Source organism: Pelodiscus sinensis, chromosome 1 (assembly GCF_052426305.1).
Source record: "Pelodiscus sinensis isolate ZL-2025 chromosome 1, ASM5242630v1, whole genome shotgun sequence".
NCBI lineage: Eukaryota > Metazoa > Chordata > Testudines > Trionychidae > Pelodiscus > Pelodiscus sinensis.
The window spans coordinates 116452217-116470572 of NC_143052.1; the positions used below are offsets into that span (position 1 = coordinate 116452217).

The following is an 18356-nucleotide window of genomic DNA, read 5'->3' on the forward strand; positions in this document are numbered from 1 at the left end:
CCCCAGGCAAATCTGTTAAATTTATCTATTATCTCATCCTTAAATAACCTAATGGTTTTGGCATTCGCATAATATTTGGGATAAAGTGCTTTTGGTTGGATCATCTAATCAGTAAGTGCTTTTGTTTCTTTAATGTTTTTCTTTTTGCTAGGAGTATCCTAAATGAAATTTTCCTGTAGTTTTACTTCAGGTGTAGTAGGCAGGCTTATTAAGAGAACAGATATTCTCCCAGTATTCATCCAAACTAATGCTCAATACTTTGCCTTGAGACCTTTGTTTTCTGAGGTTAAATTACCTATCAATAAAATAGTGTATTTATTTAAATGTAGAAGTTCTGCTTTTTTCAGTAAGGATGGCATTCCTGGAACTCCCTTGTACCTAAGTCCAACAGTCCACTAAATTATCCATTTCAGCCTTAAATAACTTCAGCCTGTAATTTTTCTCTTCTTTAGGTATGAGTACCTATTTTCCCTCATGAAAGCATTCTTTTTTTAATCCAGTTTTGCTATGAAATGACTTTTACCTCCTTTGTTTAAAACCTGCTTAAAATAAAAGTTTGAGGTGAGGAAACAATTTTTTAAAATTTTCTTCTTGGAAAATTGATCTGGAATGAGTAATAGCTTAAGTTGAGAGTGAACACTCTGGTGAAAAATCCTATTCTGAGCTAATGAGGAGTGAGAATTTTTGATAAATTCCTCTTGAACCCTAAACTGGTCCTGATTCCCATTCTTATTTGTTGTCCAGTGAATAATTTGGTGAGTTTTCTGGTATATTTTTATATATGCAATGGGGAAACATTTTAATGTGTTTGTGAGTGAAATGACAATTATGGATTCTTTCCCACTATCCCAAATGTTTTTTTTTAAATGAAATAAAATATTAAGTGTTTTTATTTTCATAGGTAGTGTGTATAGTGAGAGTGTATACTGCAAGGTGAATATTAATTTTGATGGAATTTATTTTGCCCTGTAGATTTAATTGTAACTGCTTTTACCTAAGTAAGTCTGGCTTTATTTTCTTAAATGTTAGATGCCAGTTTAACAAGGTCCTCGGAGGCCTGTTGCAAACAGTCTCAAATATTTGAGACTATCAGCAGTCCATATATACCTGTTGTTCAGAAAATGTGAATTAAAACAACCTCTTGAAATTAGAAAACATTGGATTATTTCCACATTAGCTGTCTCCCAGATTAGTGATAAACCATAGCAACGTAGGGTTTTTTTTGTCTGCTGTAGTAATATGTTACACTAGTATGTCTTTTTCATGTGCTGAACGCCTAGTATAGTACACTAGTTACATGTTTGCTGTAGCCTGTTGTTCCATAACCTAGTCAGAGTGTAAGAAGTAGGGATGTAAAAGGTTGCATCATCCCTGGGAATGGGGTTGGCAAGGGCTCCCAGGAGGCTTATTTAAACTTTATACTGCAGAGCCTGCAGTGCGTATAACCGCTATGATTTTATCAGTTACATGATAACATTTTTAACCAGATTAATATCCATAATAAATACTACAGGTTGGAACTTCCTGGTCCAGCACACTCAGGACCTGACCCAGTCATAAATGAGGGATTTTGCTGGACAAGGGGAGATCAATTACTGGCCCATCTGCTGCCAGCCACTGAGCCCCCCTCCTGGCTGCTGGCCACTGACCTCACTCCCAACTACCAGTATCCCTGGCTGCTGGCCCAGCTCAGCTTATGGCTACTGGTCAAGCTCATGGCAGCCAGCCCCCCCTGCCGCCAGCCCAACAGCACTCACGGCCTATGCTGGCCCTGGCCGGACTGTCCTCCAAACCCCCAGCTGGCCTCTGCTCCTAGCTGCCAGGACTCTCTGGCCCAACAACATCCATGGTCCTGCCCGACTATGGATGTTTCTGGCCAGAGAGATTGAAACTAACTTTTGCATATTAAGGGCTAGAGTCTGCTATGTTTATGTACACTGAGTAGTTACTCCCTGATATTCCAGAAATATGTAAAGTATTGCTTGGTGTTTGTAAAGGAGGCAGAATCAATCCCTAACTGACTTGAACAGTCATTTGTAGTAATTTAAGGGTTAACAAATGCTATGCAGTTGTGAAATGTCTCTGAATTTGTTTCTAACCTAAAGTTCTTTGAAAGCTTGTTCATGTGATACAAAGCAGGTATGCATGTATCACATGCACGAGCGTTGGAAGTTTTCTCCCAGCAGCCCCTGTCGGGGTTGCCTCTGGAGCCTCCTGGAGTGGTGCCTCTATAACTTCCTTTATACACCACTGCCACCCAGATCCCTTCCTCAGTTCCTTCTTACCCTTCATGTTGGCATTGGATCAGTTTCTCTTCCTTGCTTTAAGCAAGCCTTTTAGCCCCAACCTATTTTAGTACCCATTTTTTTTCTATTAACTACTTGTTACTAGTTGTAACACTTAGCAGTTAGCTGTGAGCAAGCCTGTTCACTCCTATCGCCCTCTTGGGTCATCAGGGCATGCTGAAAGCCCAAGGCTTCAAGTCTTGCATATTTTGCAAGAAGTCTATGCTAAACAGTGATATGACGCATGCCTGATGTGATTAGGTGAAGAGCAACAGTCTGAGCGCTGTAAGGTCTGAAGAGGATTTAAGCCCCATACCAAGAAAGAGCACAAATTCAGCCTTAGACAACTCTTAATGAGAAGGGTGGTTAATGGTCCCAGTAGTCACAATGTCCTGCTAAAAATCCGCAGAGATGGGGCCAACATGATCCCGCTGACTCCAGCATGGTCGTGCCAGTGTTGGTTCACAACTCTGTTTGGAGTTTAGTGGAGGCCCTGATCGTTCTGTCACTGTACTCAGACCTGATTTTTAAGGATCAAGGCCATTTCCTACATCCAGACCTCAGTCTCTCCATCTCATGGTGTGGAGAGTACATGGCTGAACACATTAGAACTGCAGTGTTCAGCATGAGTGCAAAAGGTGCTATTGCTTAGTAGAAAACTCTTGACCAGAGCTACCTACCTTGCTAAATGGAAGAGGTTTTCCTGGTGGTGTGCACAGCAACATGTTCCCTACCCTCCTCCTTCTCCCCCCACCCCATGCAAGCACCTGTATCTCTTACCCTGGAATATGTCTTTCCATTGCAAACCTTGCTGCTATTTCAAGCTTTTCACTCCGATCACTTGGGGTGCTCTGTCTGTTGGCCTCATGGTGACCTATTCCTGTAAAGGTTTGGATAGGCTCTTCTCTTATTCCCACCCTCCTGTACCTACGTGGGACCTTAATTTGGTCCTCACCAAGCTCATGGACTCTCCCTTTGAACTGATGTTCTCTGTCCTGTAAGGTGGTGTTCTTGGTAACTATTACATCTGCTAGAAGAGTTTCAGAGTTGAAGGTTCTTACCTCAGAACCCCCTTACGCCATTTTCCATAAGGATAATGTACAGCTCAGGCCACATCATGCCTTCTTATTTAAGGTGGTCTCTCAATTTCACCTGGGGAAAGATATTTTCTTCCTGATTTTTACCCAAAACCACTCACAAGGGCTGCACACTCTTGATGTATACAGAGCTTTGGCTTTCTATATTGAGTGCACAAAGTCATTTAGGAAATCCACACCATTCTTTGTAGCAATCGTAGGCTGGATGCAAGGTCTCCTGGTCTCATCACAGCTCATTTCTTCCTGGATATTGGATTGCATCCACACTCCTTATGATTTTGGCTAAAATTCCACTACCTGCAGTCTTGGCCCACTCAGCCAGAGTACAGGTCACCTCAATCACATTTCTAGTCCAAGTCCCGATTAAGGAAATCTGTAGGGCGGCGACCTGGTCTATAGGTACATATATTCACTGCTCTTTATGACATCAATTAGCAGGCTAGAGTTTATGCAGCAGTTGGCACAGCCATTCTCCAATCAATGATTCCTAACTCCGATCCTACTTCTGAGGTATAGTTGCTTGGGAATTACCTTATTTGGAATCAACTCAAAGATAAAAACAGTTACCTGCTTTCTTGTAGCTGGTATTCTTCAAGATGTGTTGCTCATGTCAATACCACCCTTTCCCCCCTCTGTTAGAAAGAAAGAACTGAGGGAGAGGTTGGGGTGGCAGCGGTATATGAAGACAGCTATAGTGGCGCCATTCCAGGGGCTCCATAGCTGACCCCGATGAGAGTTGCACACTCATGCACACCCATGATTGGAATGAATGTGAACAACACATTTTGAAGAACACTAGTTACAAGAAAGTAGGTTAACTGCCTTTTACTAAACACAGGCTACTAGTAACCCCAGCCTACTTCATCAACAAGCATCAAACAGGATGACAGAAACAGAATCATTTTACAAGGGCAGGTTTATTCTAGGTTCCTAACATTTTCCAATGTAAACTTTAAAAAAAAAAAAAGTTTTGCTGCCTCTTTGGTCTTGAACCAAGAGAAATGTACCTATCAAAATGGTTCATCTCAAATCTAAAACTATGCTGCATAAATAGTCCATTTTCTTCATCTGTAACTAGTTAAAGTCCAGTTCAGTTATCAGTTGTGGCTGGGGTAGGAATTTGTGTTGTCTAAGAAATTCCTTGTAAAAACATTTAAACTAGTTTATATATCTGCAATCCATGTATGTAGGAGTTGGTAAGGAATTCTACTAATTACATGTTTTAACAAATGCTTGGTATTAAAAGGCATGATTTTACTTTATGTATATGCATTTTACCAGTAGAGCATTTGAAAATATATGTCCAGAATTTTTGAAGAAACTATAGGGATAATGGGTAAAATTTCAAAAGGGAATTAGATTTCTCAGTTCTTTAGATGTTTATGAAAATTATACCCTACATGGAAGAGTATTTTCACAAGTGAATCAAGTATTTATGGTTTAAATAATCTTCTGGAATGATGATTACTATTTGTCAAACATTTAGGCCTGATGTTGAGAACTGAAGTGGACATAAATTAGTGTGCATTTGCATATACAGTTACTTAGACTGGATAGAAATAGATATAATGGGCTGCTTGCACTGGTGAATACATATTTGGTGATACTCATTTCAAAGCATTTTTTGCATATGCGATTGTTTGTTGTGATATAAAATACGTGCACAGTTGAAAATTTAGGGCTCAAATGTCCCAGTCTTGAAGCACCCTTGATTCGTTGAAATGGAAGAATTTAAAAAGAAAATCATTACACTCAAGGTATAAGTACTATGTATAACAGTGTAATATAAGTACTGCATCGCAGTTAAAGTTTGGTTTAAAAAAGATATCATTATTTTGTGCTACAGTTCCATAGTCAGCAGATATTTTCCTTCTAAAATTAAGGAAGCCACAAGTATTTTCCACAAAATATATAATAGCTGAAATGACAACATACCAGAGAAAGCTAATTAATGTCAGTGACCATATAAAGTTTAAAATATAGAATAATGTGCCCATTGTATGTTGAAATGACTAGCATAGTGAATTATGAGCTAGACAGAAACATAATATGCTGCCATCTGAAACACTTTGGTTTAAAGTCAGTCTGGATTCTAAGCAGTTTGCATTCCAGAGGCTTTGATTCCTGAGAAGAGCCACAGAGTATTTGCTGTTCCAGCATCCTGGCCTTGGGGATATTAACATCTGCTCTTCCAGGTTCCCGAGCTTGATGTCATCTAGTTTAGTGGCCACTTACCATCCTAGTATAACTTTGAGTTTGGCTTGGTATGGATATTCCTAAATAGAAAGAATTGAAGGAGAATTCTTTACCAAAACAAGAAAACCTGACTATTGACCTTTTAAAACTGGCATAGATGATTCTCCTAAAATCAAGCTGTTACAACTTAATGTGGTTAGACAATAGTCTCTTAGAACAATCTGGAACCCATATAAATCAAGGGGTGTATTTCAAAAGGAATTACTTTTGGTAGTTATTTCAGTTTGTGTGCAGTTATGTTGTTATGCCATTCTCTTCTCTTTTCAGAGTAGAGAAGATAACTGAAAACACACCGCCTCGAGAAGTGAATAATATTTCAAACCACAGGGTGTTAATTAAACCAGAGGCACAGAATAATCAAAAAAACAAAGAAGTAAGCAAACATGAAGAGAAGAAGGCTTTGGAAGCTGAAAAATATGGATTTCAGAAAGTTGGACAAGACAAACCCTTAACTAAAATTAACAGTGTAAAGCTAAATTCAGAATATAGAACGTTACCAGTGAATACACTTCACACTGGACACTACAGGCCAGTTCATTTAAATGGGTCTGAGAATAAAGCTGTCAATATTGTGGCAGATACTGGAGATGGAGGACAGCACAATGCAGTTCATTCACACATGGAGTCTGAACGGGTCATACAGAGAACTAATTCAATGCTTCAGTTGGAGCAGTGGATTAAAATTCAGAGAGGAAAGGGGCAAGATGAGGAAACAAGAGGGTAAGCAATTTGATTTTTTTTTAATTTAGATTTGCTGTGAAAATATCTTGGTCAAATACTTTCACGTGTGCAATTGACTTTTACATTCCTGTAAAGTCCAATTTTTTATTTAAAGAGGTTGTCTTGCATTATTGTGTACAGTGGTTATCTAGATACACAATCTAAACAACAGTCAGAGATGCTCTCAATCATTTCGTCTCAATAAAAGACGTATTTAAATGAGCACTGCCAGCTCATTTTAGGCACACAATTTAGATTGGGGAAGAATACATGAAACCAGTTAAAAAGTATTGGTGGGAGGGAGCTCTTGGTTTATTTTGTTTTTATATTTGCTGGTGACTTTAACATTTCTTATAGTATTGTATGCTTAAATATACATAAATACATGAAAACAAATTGAAAGCATTTGGAAACAATTACATTGATCAGGTTTTTGTTCAAATTGAATAAAATAGAGTGAACAGTCCCCATAAATGAAGAATAAATTAGGTATTAAAACAAAATGTTTGATAAATTCAGTCTGTCAGTTCAAGAAATACCTAAAATATGGGATCAGGAAATGAGAGAGAGATGTAAATTCTGAAATATGCATATTAAACACAAAAATATTGCATATTCCCATTAAAACATTTGCATGGGGTTTGTGTGCTTCTTTAAGAAGGAAATGTGTAGTTTAAAGAATGGTGCAATTCTGATTCTTTATAGTAACAGTTTAGGTGATACCTGTAAAATGCACGGGTTGATTGAATTGTGACTTGCCTTCTTCTCTGCCCCCGCCTTTCCTTCTCCCTTGTACGCTCCATTCTCCCATTGGTAGGGATTCTGACATCAGAGGGAAATTATCCCTCTTTGTCCCGTGTCTTGTCTCTGTTCTCTTCCCTCAGCTTTCATTACCCTAGGATCAGTTCACTGGTGAGTAGTAGGTTTGAAAGAAGTAAGTAATCGGTGGTGGTAAGGGAGAGGGGAAGCACTGAGAAACTGCATACATCATGTAAGGAACTAGAATATTGAAAGGAGCACTAAATATCTCTGAGTTTCATATGAAAGCAGGTCAAAAACCCTTCTGAGGGAAGTCAGCTTCTATTATAATACAAACTTCAGATGTAGTACTCTTGGAGGAATTCTGTGTCAAAAAATTTTAAAATTTTGCCCACCGTATTTTAAAATTCTGCCCTTACTTGTCAGAATAACACTGTTGTTGTTGTATCAGTGACAAATATTTCAGTACTTTATTTCAAAATACCGATCAGCAACTATATCTGTACAGTACAGACAAAGAAGATTCCTCCAGGAGTAGTGTGTTAAGGAAATCCTGGTTACAATCCAGTCCTATTTCTCTAACTTTTTACCCTGGAGTCCAGCAGGGAGGTCAGATACCTCCACCTTCTTCCACTTGAGGGTTCCTCCCACCTAGAGCCCAGCTGCTGCTCCCCTTACTTAGGCACTCACTCGCTTATTCTCAGATCCCAAGGATCCAGAGAGAGAAACAGCCTCATACTGGTCTCAGATTTGTGTGGAGTTTCCACCATGTTGCCTCCTTCCTTCAGGGCATGCTGAGAACTGCAGCAGCCAGAAAGCCTCTACCCCCTCCCCAGTGTCTTCTGCTTGTGAGCTGTGTGCACTGTTGGGTCAAGCAGCACTTTTCCTCATAAAGTCCCTGTTTTAAAACTCTTACTGTAAAAATATTCTATGTAATCTTTAGAATTTAAGTTTAAAAAAGAACATCCTAAATTTTGTAATTTAGAGTTTGTAATGCAATTTCATTTAAATTCATGTTAATAACTTTCTTTTCTGCGTATAATCATGCTTATGGCATACCACCTCCAAATTGAACAGTGCATTTCAGTGCTTAATCAGAAAACTTCCTTTGTGAATCATTGGCATTATTAAATATTGTGGTGTTAGCAATTGTTTTGCATGGTAGTAGCATAAGGACATCACTTCCAGGATGTCTACCAGGCAACTTCATTTATGGCACCCTAAACTTGAGTTTACAATACTGACTTTTCAAACTTTCATTACAAGTTTTTTGCTTTCAATGAAACTTTTATAGAAATGTCACTGCAGGGTGAATTTGGAGAGTGAGAAATTATTCCCTTCACAATGTAGGGAGGAGAGTACAGAGTAAGGAGAAGATAGGTTGACATGAATAATCTACTTTTCAACTTGAATGTTAAGATCAGTTTCTTGGAAAGCAGTGAAAATTTACCATAGTTTGGCTCAATTGCTAGAGTTCTCATAACAGCCCCATTATTAAATATAATTGATATCTGAGGGCCAAATAGTCTTTCTGATATATTTCTGTTGCCAGTTGATTTAATTTTAATATATACTACACGGAATGATCCTTAAACCTTGACATTTATCATATTATGTATACTTGGGCAATGAGAACTTAATAGTGTTTTGTGATGTAATTAGATTTTAAAAATTAGAATTAAAAATTGTGTAACTTGCTTTCAGAAGGTGATAATTGAATAGATACTGTTTTACAGTTATGAACAAGGATTAAACTTTGGAGTCTTTTTTAAATTTAGATTCCTCTTATCATTGTTCCAGTATTATGCTCTTCCAACACAAACTGGTTTCATTGTGGGAGATGTATGGTGGAAGACCTTTACAAAACATTAACTGGCAGAACTGAATCACCTTGACCATAGAGATAATTTTTATTTAAGTATGGATGATATTGGTAACACAAATGATATACTTAAAAATGAAGCTTGATGTAAAGCTAATCAGCAAAGTGCAATTAAAATTGGGCTTCTGCTCTTCTTCACTTTTTTAGGATACTTAAAGTTAGCCTGAAGTTTTTACTTTTGAGAAAAGGGTTTATAATGCATTTGTTTCTTATGACACTAGAAATCCAGGTATTGTCTAGAATAGAAAAATCTGATTTGGAGAAGTATTGATATGGTGAGATCACAATAGAATGAAAGTTGAGATATTGTGAGAGCCTGAAGAGAGAACTGGGTTTGTGGTGTTTTCAGTAAGGTTTGGTTTCTGTTGGTTTCTAATAATATCTATTTAACTTCCATGACTGACATTTTGGAGAAGGGCAGCCTTTGTTTAAAGATTCCCTTTCATGCAGTTCTTTCAACAAAGCATCTATGAGGCCTCCCAGAATTTGTTCCATCTAAAGCAATGAATACAAAACTTGATATTCTTAATATTTCTGAGATTAAAAAAAAATCTTAAGTTTTTATCTTCATCATAGAACCAAGGGCACAAACAAAATTTATTTTAAAAAATCCTTTCAGCTCATGCTATAAACTGCTATACAGATTTGAATTTAGAATGTCAGGGCTTTTGGATGTTGTAACATTTGTTAGTTTTGATCATAGGTAAGGGTTGCTTATCATAACAGCAAGTAGCTGAAGAAATATTTTTTATAAATACTTTTAAAGAGGAGCACATGTCCACATTTATTGTTTTAAATAGCCCAAAGCACTTGACGGTAACGATAGCACAATTATTAATTCCCGAAATTCTGTATTGTCCCCCAAGTTGTTGTTTTGTGGCTGTCCTTTCTGCATTTATAGTATGTTCAAATTAAAATTAGTAGTTTGAGAGAGAGAGAGAGAGAGAGGTAAATTTTCGAAAGGACAGTTTGTGCAAGCCATTGGATATCCCACAAAATTGCTTATGTACAAAAACATGTTTTGTAAAAACATAGATTTCTCCAAAAATATATCATAAAGGATTTCTAGATATTTTAAAAAAATGTAGGAAAGTGGTCTGGGTATAGCATCTGAACTTGATCTCTAGTCCCCGGCCCCCACTGTTTTTGTTTAGATTTGTTTAGTTACATTTTCCTGGTTTTTTTCCTCACTTGCCGTGTGAGATCTACACACAGAGGGGAATGTGACTATTTAAAGGAATCAGGAAGACTTTGATTAATGAAGTTTTGTCAGATAATCATCTAAAAACTGAACTTTGTACAGTCTTCTCTAATTTTTAACGCCTACAGTTAATTTAACAGTAGTAGATAAATATTTGTCACTGGTCCCCATTAAACATGTTCTGGACCAGGCATGGCCTCTGTGCAGCAAACACCAGTCTTTTTTGCAACTGTGGCATAACAATGACCCATATTTTCAATGAATGCCCATTGAGTAGATTCAGTAATGGACTACAAGAACTGCATCACACCACTAAAGATGCCATTGTACACCCTATTAATTAAATTCAACAGAAAAGTGATTCAACTATCTGCTCTTACAGTTGAGAGAAATTGGTGTGCTACATATCTGCATATTTTTAAATTTTGTAGCCGGGGATGTAAAATTTAGATTTGGCTAATCGAATAGTCAATGCAATTTGCATCAACTATTTGATTAGTCAGTAAGCACTTCCTCAGGGCTGTTGCTAAATTTCAAAGGCAAAAGTGCCGCGGGGAATATGTGGCCAGCAGGGGGGCTCAAGTAGTCCCCCAGTGGCCTCATGCTCCCTGCAGCGTTCCAAAGTGGCAGCTTCACATGGAGCCTGGGGACAACTGAGGACTGACCCCGGGCTCCATATGGAGCTGCCACTTTTAAATGCCACATGCAACCCTGGACCAGCTGAGGACCCCAGGCTGCATGCAGCATTTCAAAGCGGCAGACCCCAGGCTCCACGCAGTGCTGCACTCCTTCCTCTCACGCCCCTTGCCGCCTCTTTCTGTAGGGGAGTAGGGCAGGAGGATGCGACTAGTCATTCACATCCCTATTTCGAACAGGTCACTCTAATATTCGTAATCAGAAGATTGGTCCCATATGTGGCTTAGGATTCCTCTGCCCTATATTTTAAAGAGACAACATAACTTTCCTCCATTTTCCTTTGTAATCTCTCACAAAACAGCGAGACTACAGTTCTAGGCCCTTTTATGAAACACCACCCTCCCTGTGGGAGGCTTCTACACTCCATTTTAGTTGTGGTGCCTCTAATGCACTTAAGCCATTGCTGCCTGCAAGTTTAAAGAACATTTCCCAGAATGCCCAGCATCCTGCTGCGCAATTTAAAGAGCTGTACTTGGTGACCGCCATTCCATTCTGATGGGTATGTGCTGCAGACCCCTATATAGGTACAAAATTTGTATCCTCATCCGTGCTATGATCACAAATTCCTCTGCAGATATCTGTGGATACAAAGCAGATGTCCGTGGATACCTGCGGATTTGCAAGGATCTACATACCAGCAAGCTCTCTCCCCCTTTAGAGTAAATTATTTACGTTCTAGTCTGGAACAAATCTTGGAGCCCAACAATAATCACATTCAATGGAAACAGTCCCAAGGTTTTAAAGTTTGTTTTTTGTCATGCAGAAGCTTTGGTGGAGGTGAGGATCATTATCATGTCAACCATAGAACTGTTACTGCCGCTCTGTAGTTTGCAGGATGGACTATGTGACTGCACTTTTCTCCGCGCTGCACACACAGCATCTTGCTTTTAATAGCGGTTAGCCTTTGGTTGGGTTAGGCTTGCTTGGGATCCTCATAACACTGAATACTCATTTTTGGGTTTCATCATTGCATTGAAAGATGTAGCTTCATTTAAGGATTTTTTTCTAGTACTAGTAATTAAGGGGCGATGGATGTTTAAATCTTCTGAAATTCCAGAAATTATGAATGTGTATTGAGAGTAGACATTTTTAAATTTCATACATTAAAAATACAAAGGAATTTTTTCCTAAATTAGATTCAGATTTTCAAAGAAGGTAAAAAGGCGTCATATGCCCTACTTCTAATGAAAGAGAATTACAATGGGAAATGCACATCTTTAGATTCCTTTTGAAAATCTGAACTTTAAAATAAAAAAAAACATTACAATAGCTAAAAAATAATGTAACATATCCTCTGGAAAGTTTAGCAAAGGGGCATTTGGATGTGTTTTATTGAAGTAAAAGGGAAAAAATAACTTTGAGTGCCTGCTCATGTCCTATCCATACTAGGTATGTGCACACCATATGCACATATGGAGATGTTTTTACCTTAGTAGTATCCATAAGACTGGCCCTAGAACCGTGCACTGGAGCACTATGCACATACATTAACAGCAGGGGTTGTTGCAGGCTCCGCACCTCCTCACCATTTCTGTTCCTTCTTACCACCAGTGACTCTTACTTGGAATGACCTTCTTGCTCTCCAGCAAGGGTTACTCAGTCATTTGGACTCTAATTATTGAGTTTCTTTTTTGAAGAGTATATATAATTAGTTAATGTTCATGTATATAGTAAACGGTGGTCCCAGTTGTTCATGAGCATGCTTTAGTCCCTGTGAGAATGTCCCTATCTCGAAGCTTCAAGCCATGTACCGCTTATAGCAAGTCCACGCCAGTGAGCAAGCTACATTCAAACTGCTTGAAGTGCCTTAGTTTATGTTAAGGAGAAAAAGCTCTGGTAACAGTGTACGTGGTGTGTGTGTGCCTAGCATGGAATGAACATGAGCTACATATCTCAAAGAATAACCGTTCTGAAAAGGTTAGTAAATGTTTTTGTCATTTTCATAATTATTGCAGTGAAAATGCAGAGTTGGGCGTATGGAAACAGAATGGTCTTGAGAAGAGGAGAATTCGCCTATCTATAAAATATGAATAATACTTCAGGGAGGTTGATTCATTAGTTTTCGTAAAGCAGTTTCCAATCTGTGATTCCTTCAAAGCATTATAGGTCATAGTAAATGTTAAAAAACAAACAAAAAAAAACCTTTACTTTTCTATTTTGTAGGACTGAAAGATAAAATAAATTAATTTTTAAATATTTATTTTGTAAGGCACTAATTACACTTAGATGTTATCTCTGGTTTAATGGGCCCTTTGCCATAACCCACTAATTTTCAGTTCTACGACCATAGTTACTGATTTAAATAGTTAAATGGCTCTAAATATTGGTAATGAGATGTTTAGTGCTTTTCACCTCTAGGATGTCCGTTTGAATTTAGCCCACTTTGCATGAGACTGGAAGTTTCCATCTCATGCTTATTCAATGTCCTATGTGAAATGAATTAGGTATTATTCTCCTTCTCACTAGAAAAGTGTCAGCATCCAAAAATCACCACTACTATTGGCATTAAATGGAAAATGATAGGTCAAACTCATTGATCCAAGTCTTAACTTTTTCCTCTACCTCCAGTCACACTTGAAGCATAGTGATGGTTAAATTGGGAAAACTTTGTAAGTGCTACCTGATCTGTCACTGAAGGACTTCAGCTTTCAGAAATATTAATTTGATATGCAATTAAAGAGAAGTTTTAAATGCGCACACAATTTTAAAAGTAAAAAAAAAATATTAAAGCTATGTTCAGTTTTATAATACAAAGAAAATGCTGTTTATTCCGGTTGGGCTGATTTATGTGAATGGTTTGTTATCTAAGGCTGCAGAATATAATTGCAGAAGATCATTACTACCATTTTTCTGCCTTATTCCAGCCATAATAAATAAATGGTTTTAATATCATTTTGCAGTTATCTGCTTTTTATAGACAGTCAGCTTTTGTCTCTTAATGAATTTGTATTGGAACAAACAATTCAAGACTTAATTTTAAGTTCTAAAAGCTTTACACTAAACTGTTCACCTTGCAGATTTGAACTGAAATAGAAACAAAAGGTCTGAGAGCTATGAATCCCAAGCATCTGAAACTTCTGTTAAAGTCCACAAGAGTTGTACAGGTGCATCTCTCAGAAACTGACCCAGAAATGAAGATTGGATTGATGTGAAATACTGGGTTGACTAATTATTCCAGTCAGTGAAGAGAACTAGTTGCATTGTTTGTAGTACATTAATTTGGCATACTTGATTTTTTTTTTGTAGCCTTTATTGTTTCCTTCATATGATGGACAGCATAGATCTTTTAAAACAGGAGCAGGCAAAGCAAAGTCTTTGGGCTGAATCTAAATCACTAGATCCCACCCAGTGACCGCAGGAGCATCAGGAAGACGCTCTGTGTGTCCCCGGGGGAGTGGAGGAGCTTCACATGCTGTCCCCACCCACAATTTCACAGTTCCCATTCGCCAGAAACTAGGAGCACTGGGGCATGGGACCTGTCTGGGCGTAGTCAGTGCACGAAGCTCCTCCCACAAGAGGCATGTGGCATGCAGAGAACTCCTAGCCCCTGCAGTGTGCAGGAGCACGGCAGACAGGAAGCCTTCCTGATGGTCCCATTGGGCTGCTGACCAGGAGCCACCTACAGTGGTATACGTCTCCTAGCCGATCCTGCATTTGGCACCCCACCCATCCCGTCCCACACCCCCAACTCCCTGCTCCAGATCACAAATCAAACCGTCTGCACCCATGCCCCAGATCACAAACCCCTCCCAGATCCTATACCCTCTCCTACATGTCAGAATCCTCTCATGTACCCATAACTCCTCCCATACCGTGCACTACCTCCCAGACCCCTCACCACCTCTTCCACCACAGTTGCCTATCCTGAGCTCTCTTTTGCACCCAACCTCCATTCCAGACCCTGCACTGCCAAGAGCAACGTGTAATCACTTACCATATTCTTGCCCATCCCTGTTTTAAAAATTACTGTCCATCCTTGTTTTAAAAAATAATGCCTATAGTATCAGAACCAATTATAAAATATTATCTATCCCAGTGTGGAAAAGAAATTGGGTAGCTTTGTGTTTCCTTATAGCAGTGTTCTTGACTGTTAATGGAAAACTTTTGTTTCAGCATAATTTCATATCAGACACTACCAAGAAATATGCCAAGTCATCGACCCCAAGTTGTACCCCGTTACCCAGAAGGCTATAGAACCCTGCCTAGGAACAGCAAAACCAGGCCAGAGAGCGTCTGTAGTGTGACGCCTTCGGTTTATGACCAGACCATAGGAACGGGAACAGCTGAAGAAAAACGAAGATCCATGCGGGATGACACAATGTGGCAACTCTATGAATGGCAACAACGTCAATTTTACAATAAGCAAACAACTCTTACTAGACACAGTACTTTAAGTAGTCCAAAAACCATGATCAATATTTCTGATCAGGTGATGCATTCCATTCCTACATCACCTTCCCATGGTTCCATAACTGGTTACCAAGGATATTCTCCACAACGGACATACAGATCAGAAGTGCCCTCTCCAGTGCAAAGAGCCGATGTAACAATTGATCGCAGGCATAGGATGCATCATGTTAAGGTGAAATACTTTTTCTAGTTTTCATCTTTAAATACAAAGTGTTCTGTTATCTAGAACTAGAATTTCCTTATTACTTTGGAAAATTCTGCTATTGCACATGTTTCATGATAATGTAGTTACAGTTACATGCCACTGTTTTGTATGAAAAAATAATTATATTAAATGTGTATTTAAAAGAAAAAATTACTTTAAAATGTCAAGTGTAATCTCTGTGGGTGTGTCTAGACTACAGGGCTTTTTCGAAAAAAGTAGCCTTTTTCATAAAAACTTCATCTGCGTCTAGACTGCAGCCATGTTCTTTCAAAAGTAAATCGAAACAATACCACAGTTTTTTTCAATCACGGTAGACCTCATATTATGAGGAATAACGCCTTTTTTCAGAAGTACTCTTTCGAAACCAGCGCTATTAAATGCACACTGTGCTTTTCCGAAAGAGCATCTAGACTCTCTTTCGGAAAATGTAGCTCGCTTTTTCAAAAAATCTGCTTGTAGTCTAGATGCTCTATTTTGAAAGATGATTGTAGTCTAGATGTAGACTATAAGGGATGGGAGAAGTTATTTTCTTTTAGAGGATGGAGAAGTGTGCTCTTATCCATAGTAAATTTAACATTATAAAATATTACTCTTACATTGAGAGAGACAGACAGAAAGCAAGTATCTTAAGGAAGTGCAAACAAGTTTCTGAAGTAAAAGGGCACTTGGAATTTCTGGGATTGTAATCAGGGTCCAGTCTGATCCTTGGAAATTTTCTCATTCTCAGCTTTCTCCTGAGAGTGCTCTACGTCCTTGCCTATTTATTTTTCTCACCTACAGCCACGAGTCCAAGTAATTTTCTAGTGAATTACTGTTAAATTATTCAGTGAGATAACTAAGAAACAGCAAAACTGCCATGCATGTGGCCGACCCTCCATAAATCTGTTAGTCCTTGCCATCTCAGTTTAGAATAAGCTAGAATCATACATTTAGATCCTCCCATCTGCTTTTTGTAGATTTAAATTATATTATGCATATTGTGACTGTAATTGAGACTGCCTTTTAAAAATTATGCTGTTTTAAATAGGATGTAAAACTAACAATTTTCTGCCCTACGATATAGTAACATGCTCAAGGATTGTACTGAAGCCGTTCCTTGAACTCTGATCCAGGATTCTTTCTGAAATGTGTCTTGCTGCAGAATGGCTTTTTAAAACTTAAAGATCTTTGAATTGCTGTGTGTATTTTGACCTTTGGGATTGAAATATCTTTAACCAACAAAAGAACTTTTTTTTTGGATTGGTAGTCCATTGCCCATTACTGTTTTTAGAAATTTAACTTACCATTTAATGCAGCCCTAAAAAATAGCCTCATTGTCAGGTGTGCACAGAGCAAAGATGTAGCTTATGTAATGAGGAGGGACTAAACTGAGGTTTTTTTTGTTTACTTGTATAATACATTTTTAAAACCTGACCAGTGCTGAGCCAGAGAATTTGCTGAACCATGGGAGGTCAATATTGTCTAACAGAATTACCATTGCTTTCTGGACTCTTAAGAGACATTTAGGGGTAAATTAGAGCTAAATATCAGCACAACACTGAGAGCCAGGACTAGTGGCTGAAACAAACATTATGGGGCCGTGGGAAACTTGCCCACACCCATAAGTGGACATCCAGCTAACTAAAATCAGACCAGAGAGTGCTGGACTGAATCCACGTCTGCCTGATATGGATCAAAAACTATTTGAACAAAATTCTTCAAATATTTCATGACCTATGGCAGATGATTCAGTGCTCTGTCTCATTCTCAGCCCAAACACTGATTTTAAAAATACCGCCACGCTTGATACCAACTTCTTCCTGAAGTCTAAGTGGAGGGGCCATGAACTGAATGAGCCATGAAGTCTGAAGTACTTTTAGAGCACGGATGCAGGCATGCTGAAGGATTTCAGCTGCTTTTGAATATATTTTGTAAGCCAACAGAAAACTTAATTGTGTAATGCTGTCATTCTGACTAAATGTATACTGTAGTTAGATGTCTGTGGCTTGGCCATGCCTGCTGATTTGGGCACTCAGTTTGTGGGCCTGTTTCATTGCAATATAGATTTCTGGTCTTGGGCTGAAGCCTAGGCGGTAAGACTGAGGTAGGACACCTTTTTTGGGTTGGTAGCTGCTGACCCACAGAAAAATCAGTCGGGGCTGCACACAAGTAAAAAGCAGGAGCTAGACAATCCGGGGGCTACATGCAGCCCCCAGGCCTGAGGTTCCCCACCCCTGCTGTAAGACCTGTGAGAGTCCCTCACTTGTGCTACATCTTTGAACCAAATATTTCACTGCATGTAGAGAGCCCCACAACCTGAGTCCTGCAAGCCCAAGTCATCTGGCATGGGTCAAGTATGGGGTTTTGAGGTGTAGACACACCCTCTGACATGTTTCATAAGAATTAAATTGACCTGAAAAACAACATTAAGTTCTATTTAACCTTCAGTACAAAAAACCTTGACAGTTAACCATGGATTATAACGTACAGTCTTGTTTTTCCATAGCATGTCTTTATGCCTGACAGAAGGTCGATGCCAGCAGGTCTGACTTTACAGCCTGTTACTCCCCAGAGCCTCCAAGGCAAAACAGTGAGTGGCACTTCTATTTAGTACATCATTTTTTATTTAAGAGGAATCCGTAAAATAAAATATGCAACACTGCAATATTTCTGTTTGTAGAGTTTTTATTAAATGCGGTCTACAGTTGGCAAAGATTTCCAAACCAAACAAGTTGATTGTATTTGATTACATTGAAGATTTGCAAGAATAAGAGTTGATGTTTTTAGTTAAGTTTCTTCCAACGAATATACTTCTCTTTCTGGAAATAACTACAGTAACCATTGAGTACCTTATTTTGGACATATC

At 38.6% G+C, this 18356-nt stretch overlaps 1 protein-coding gene across 17 annotated transcripts in view; it reads left to right on the forward strand.

Annotated features, from left to right (window-relative positions):
- Window positions 1-18356, forward strand: part of PLEKHA5 (pleckstrin homology domain containing A5) — a 240472-nt gene that overhangs the window by 160637 nt on the left and 61479 nt on the right. For all 17 annotated transcript variants that reach the window (XM_089769630.1, XM_075897764.2, XM_089769580.1 and 14 more), the window contains 3 exons: window positions 5906-6358; window positions 15010-15478; window positions 17997-18080. In XM_089769630.1, coding sequence (XP_089625756.1) covers window positions 5906-6358; window positions 15010-15478; window positions 17997-18080 — 1006 coding nt within the window. The remainder of the gene's footprint in view (window positions 1-5905; window positions 6359-15009; window positions 15479-17996; window positions 18081-18356) is intronic.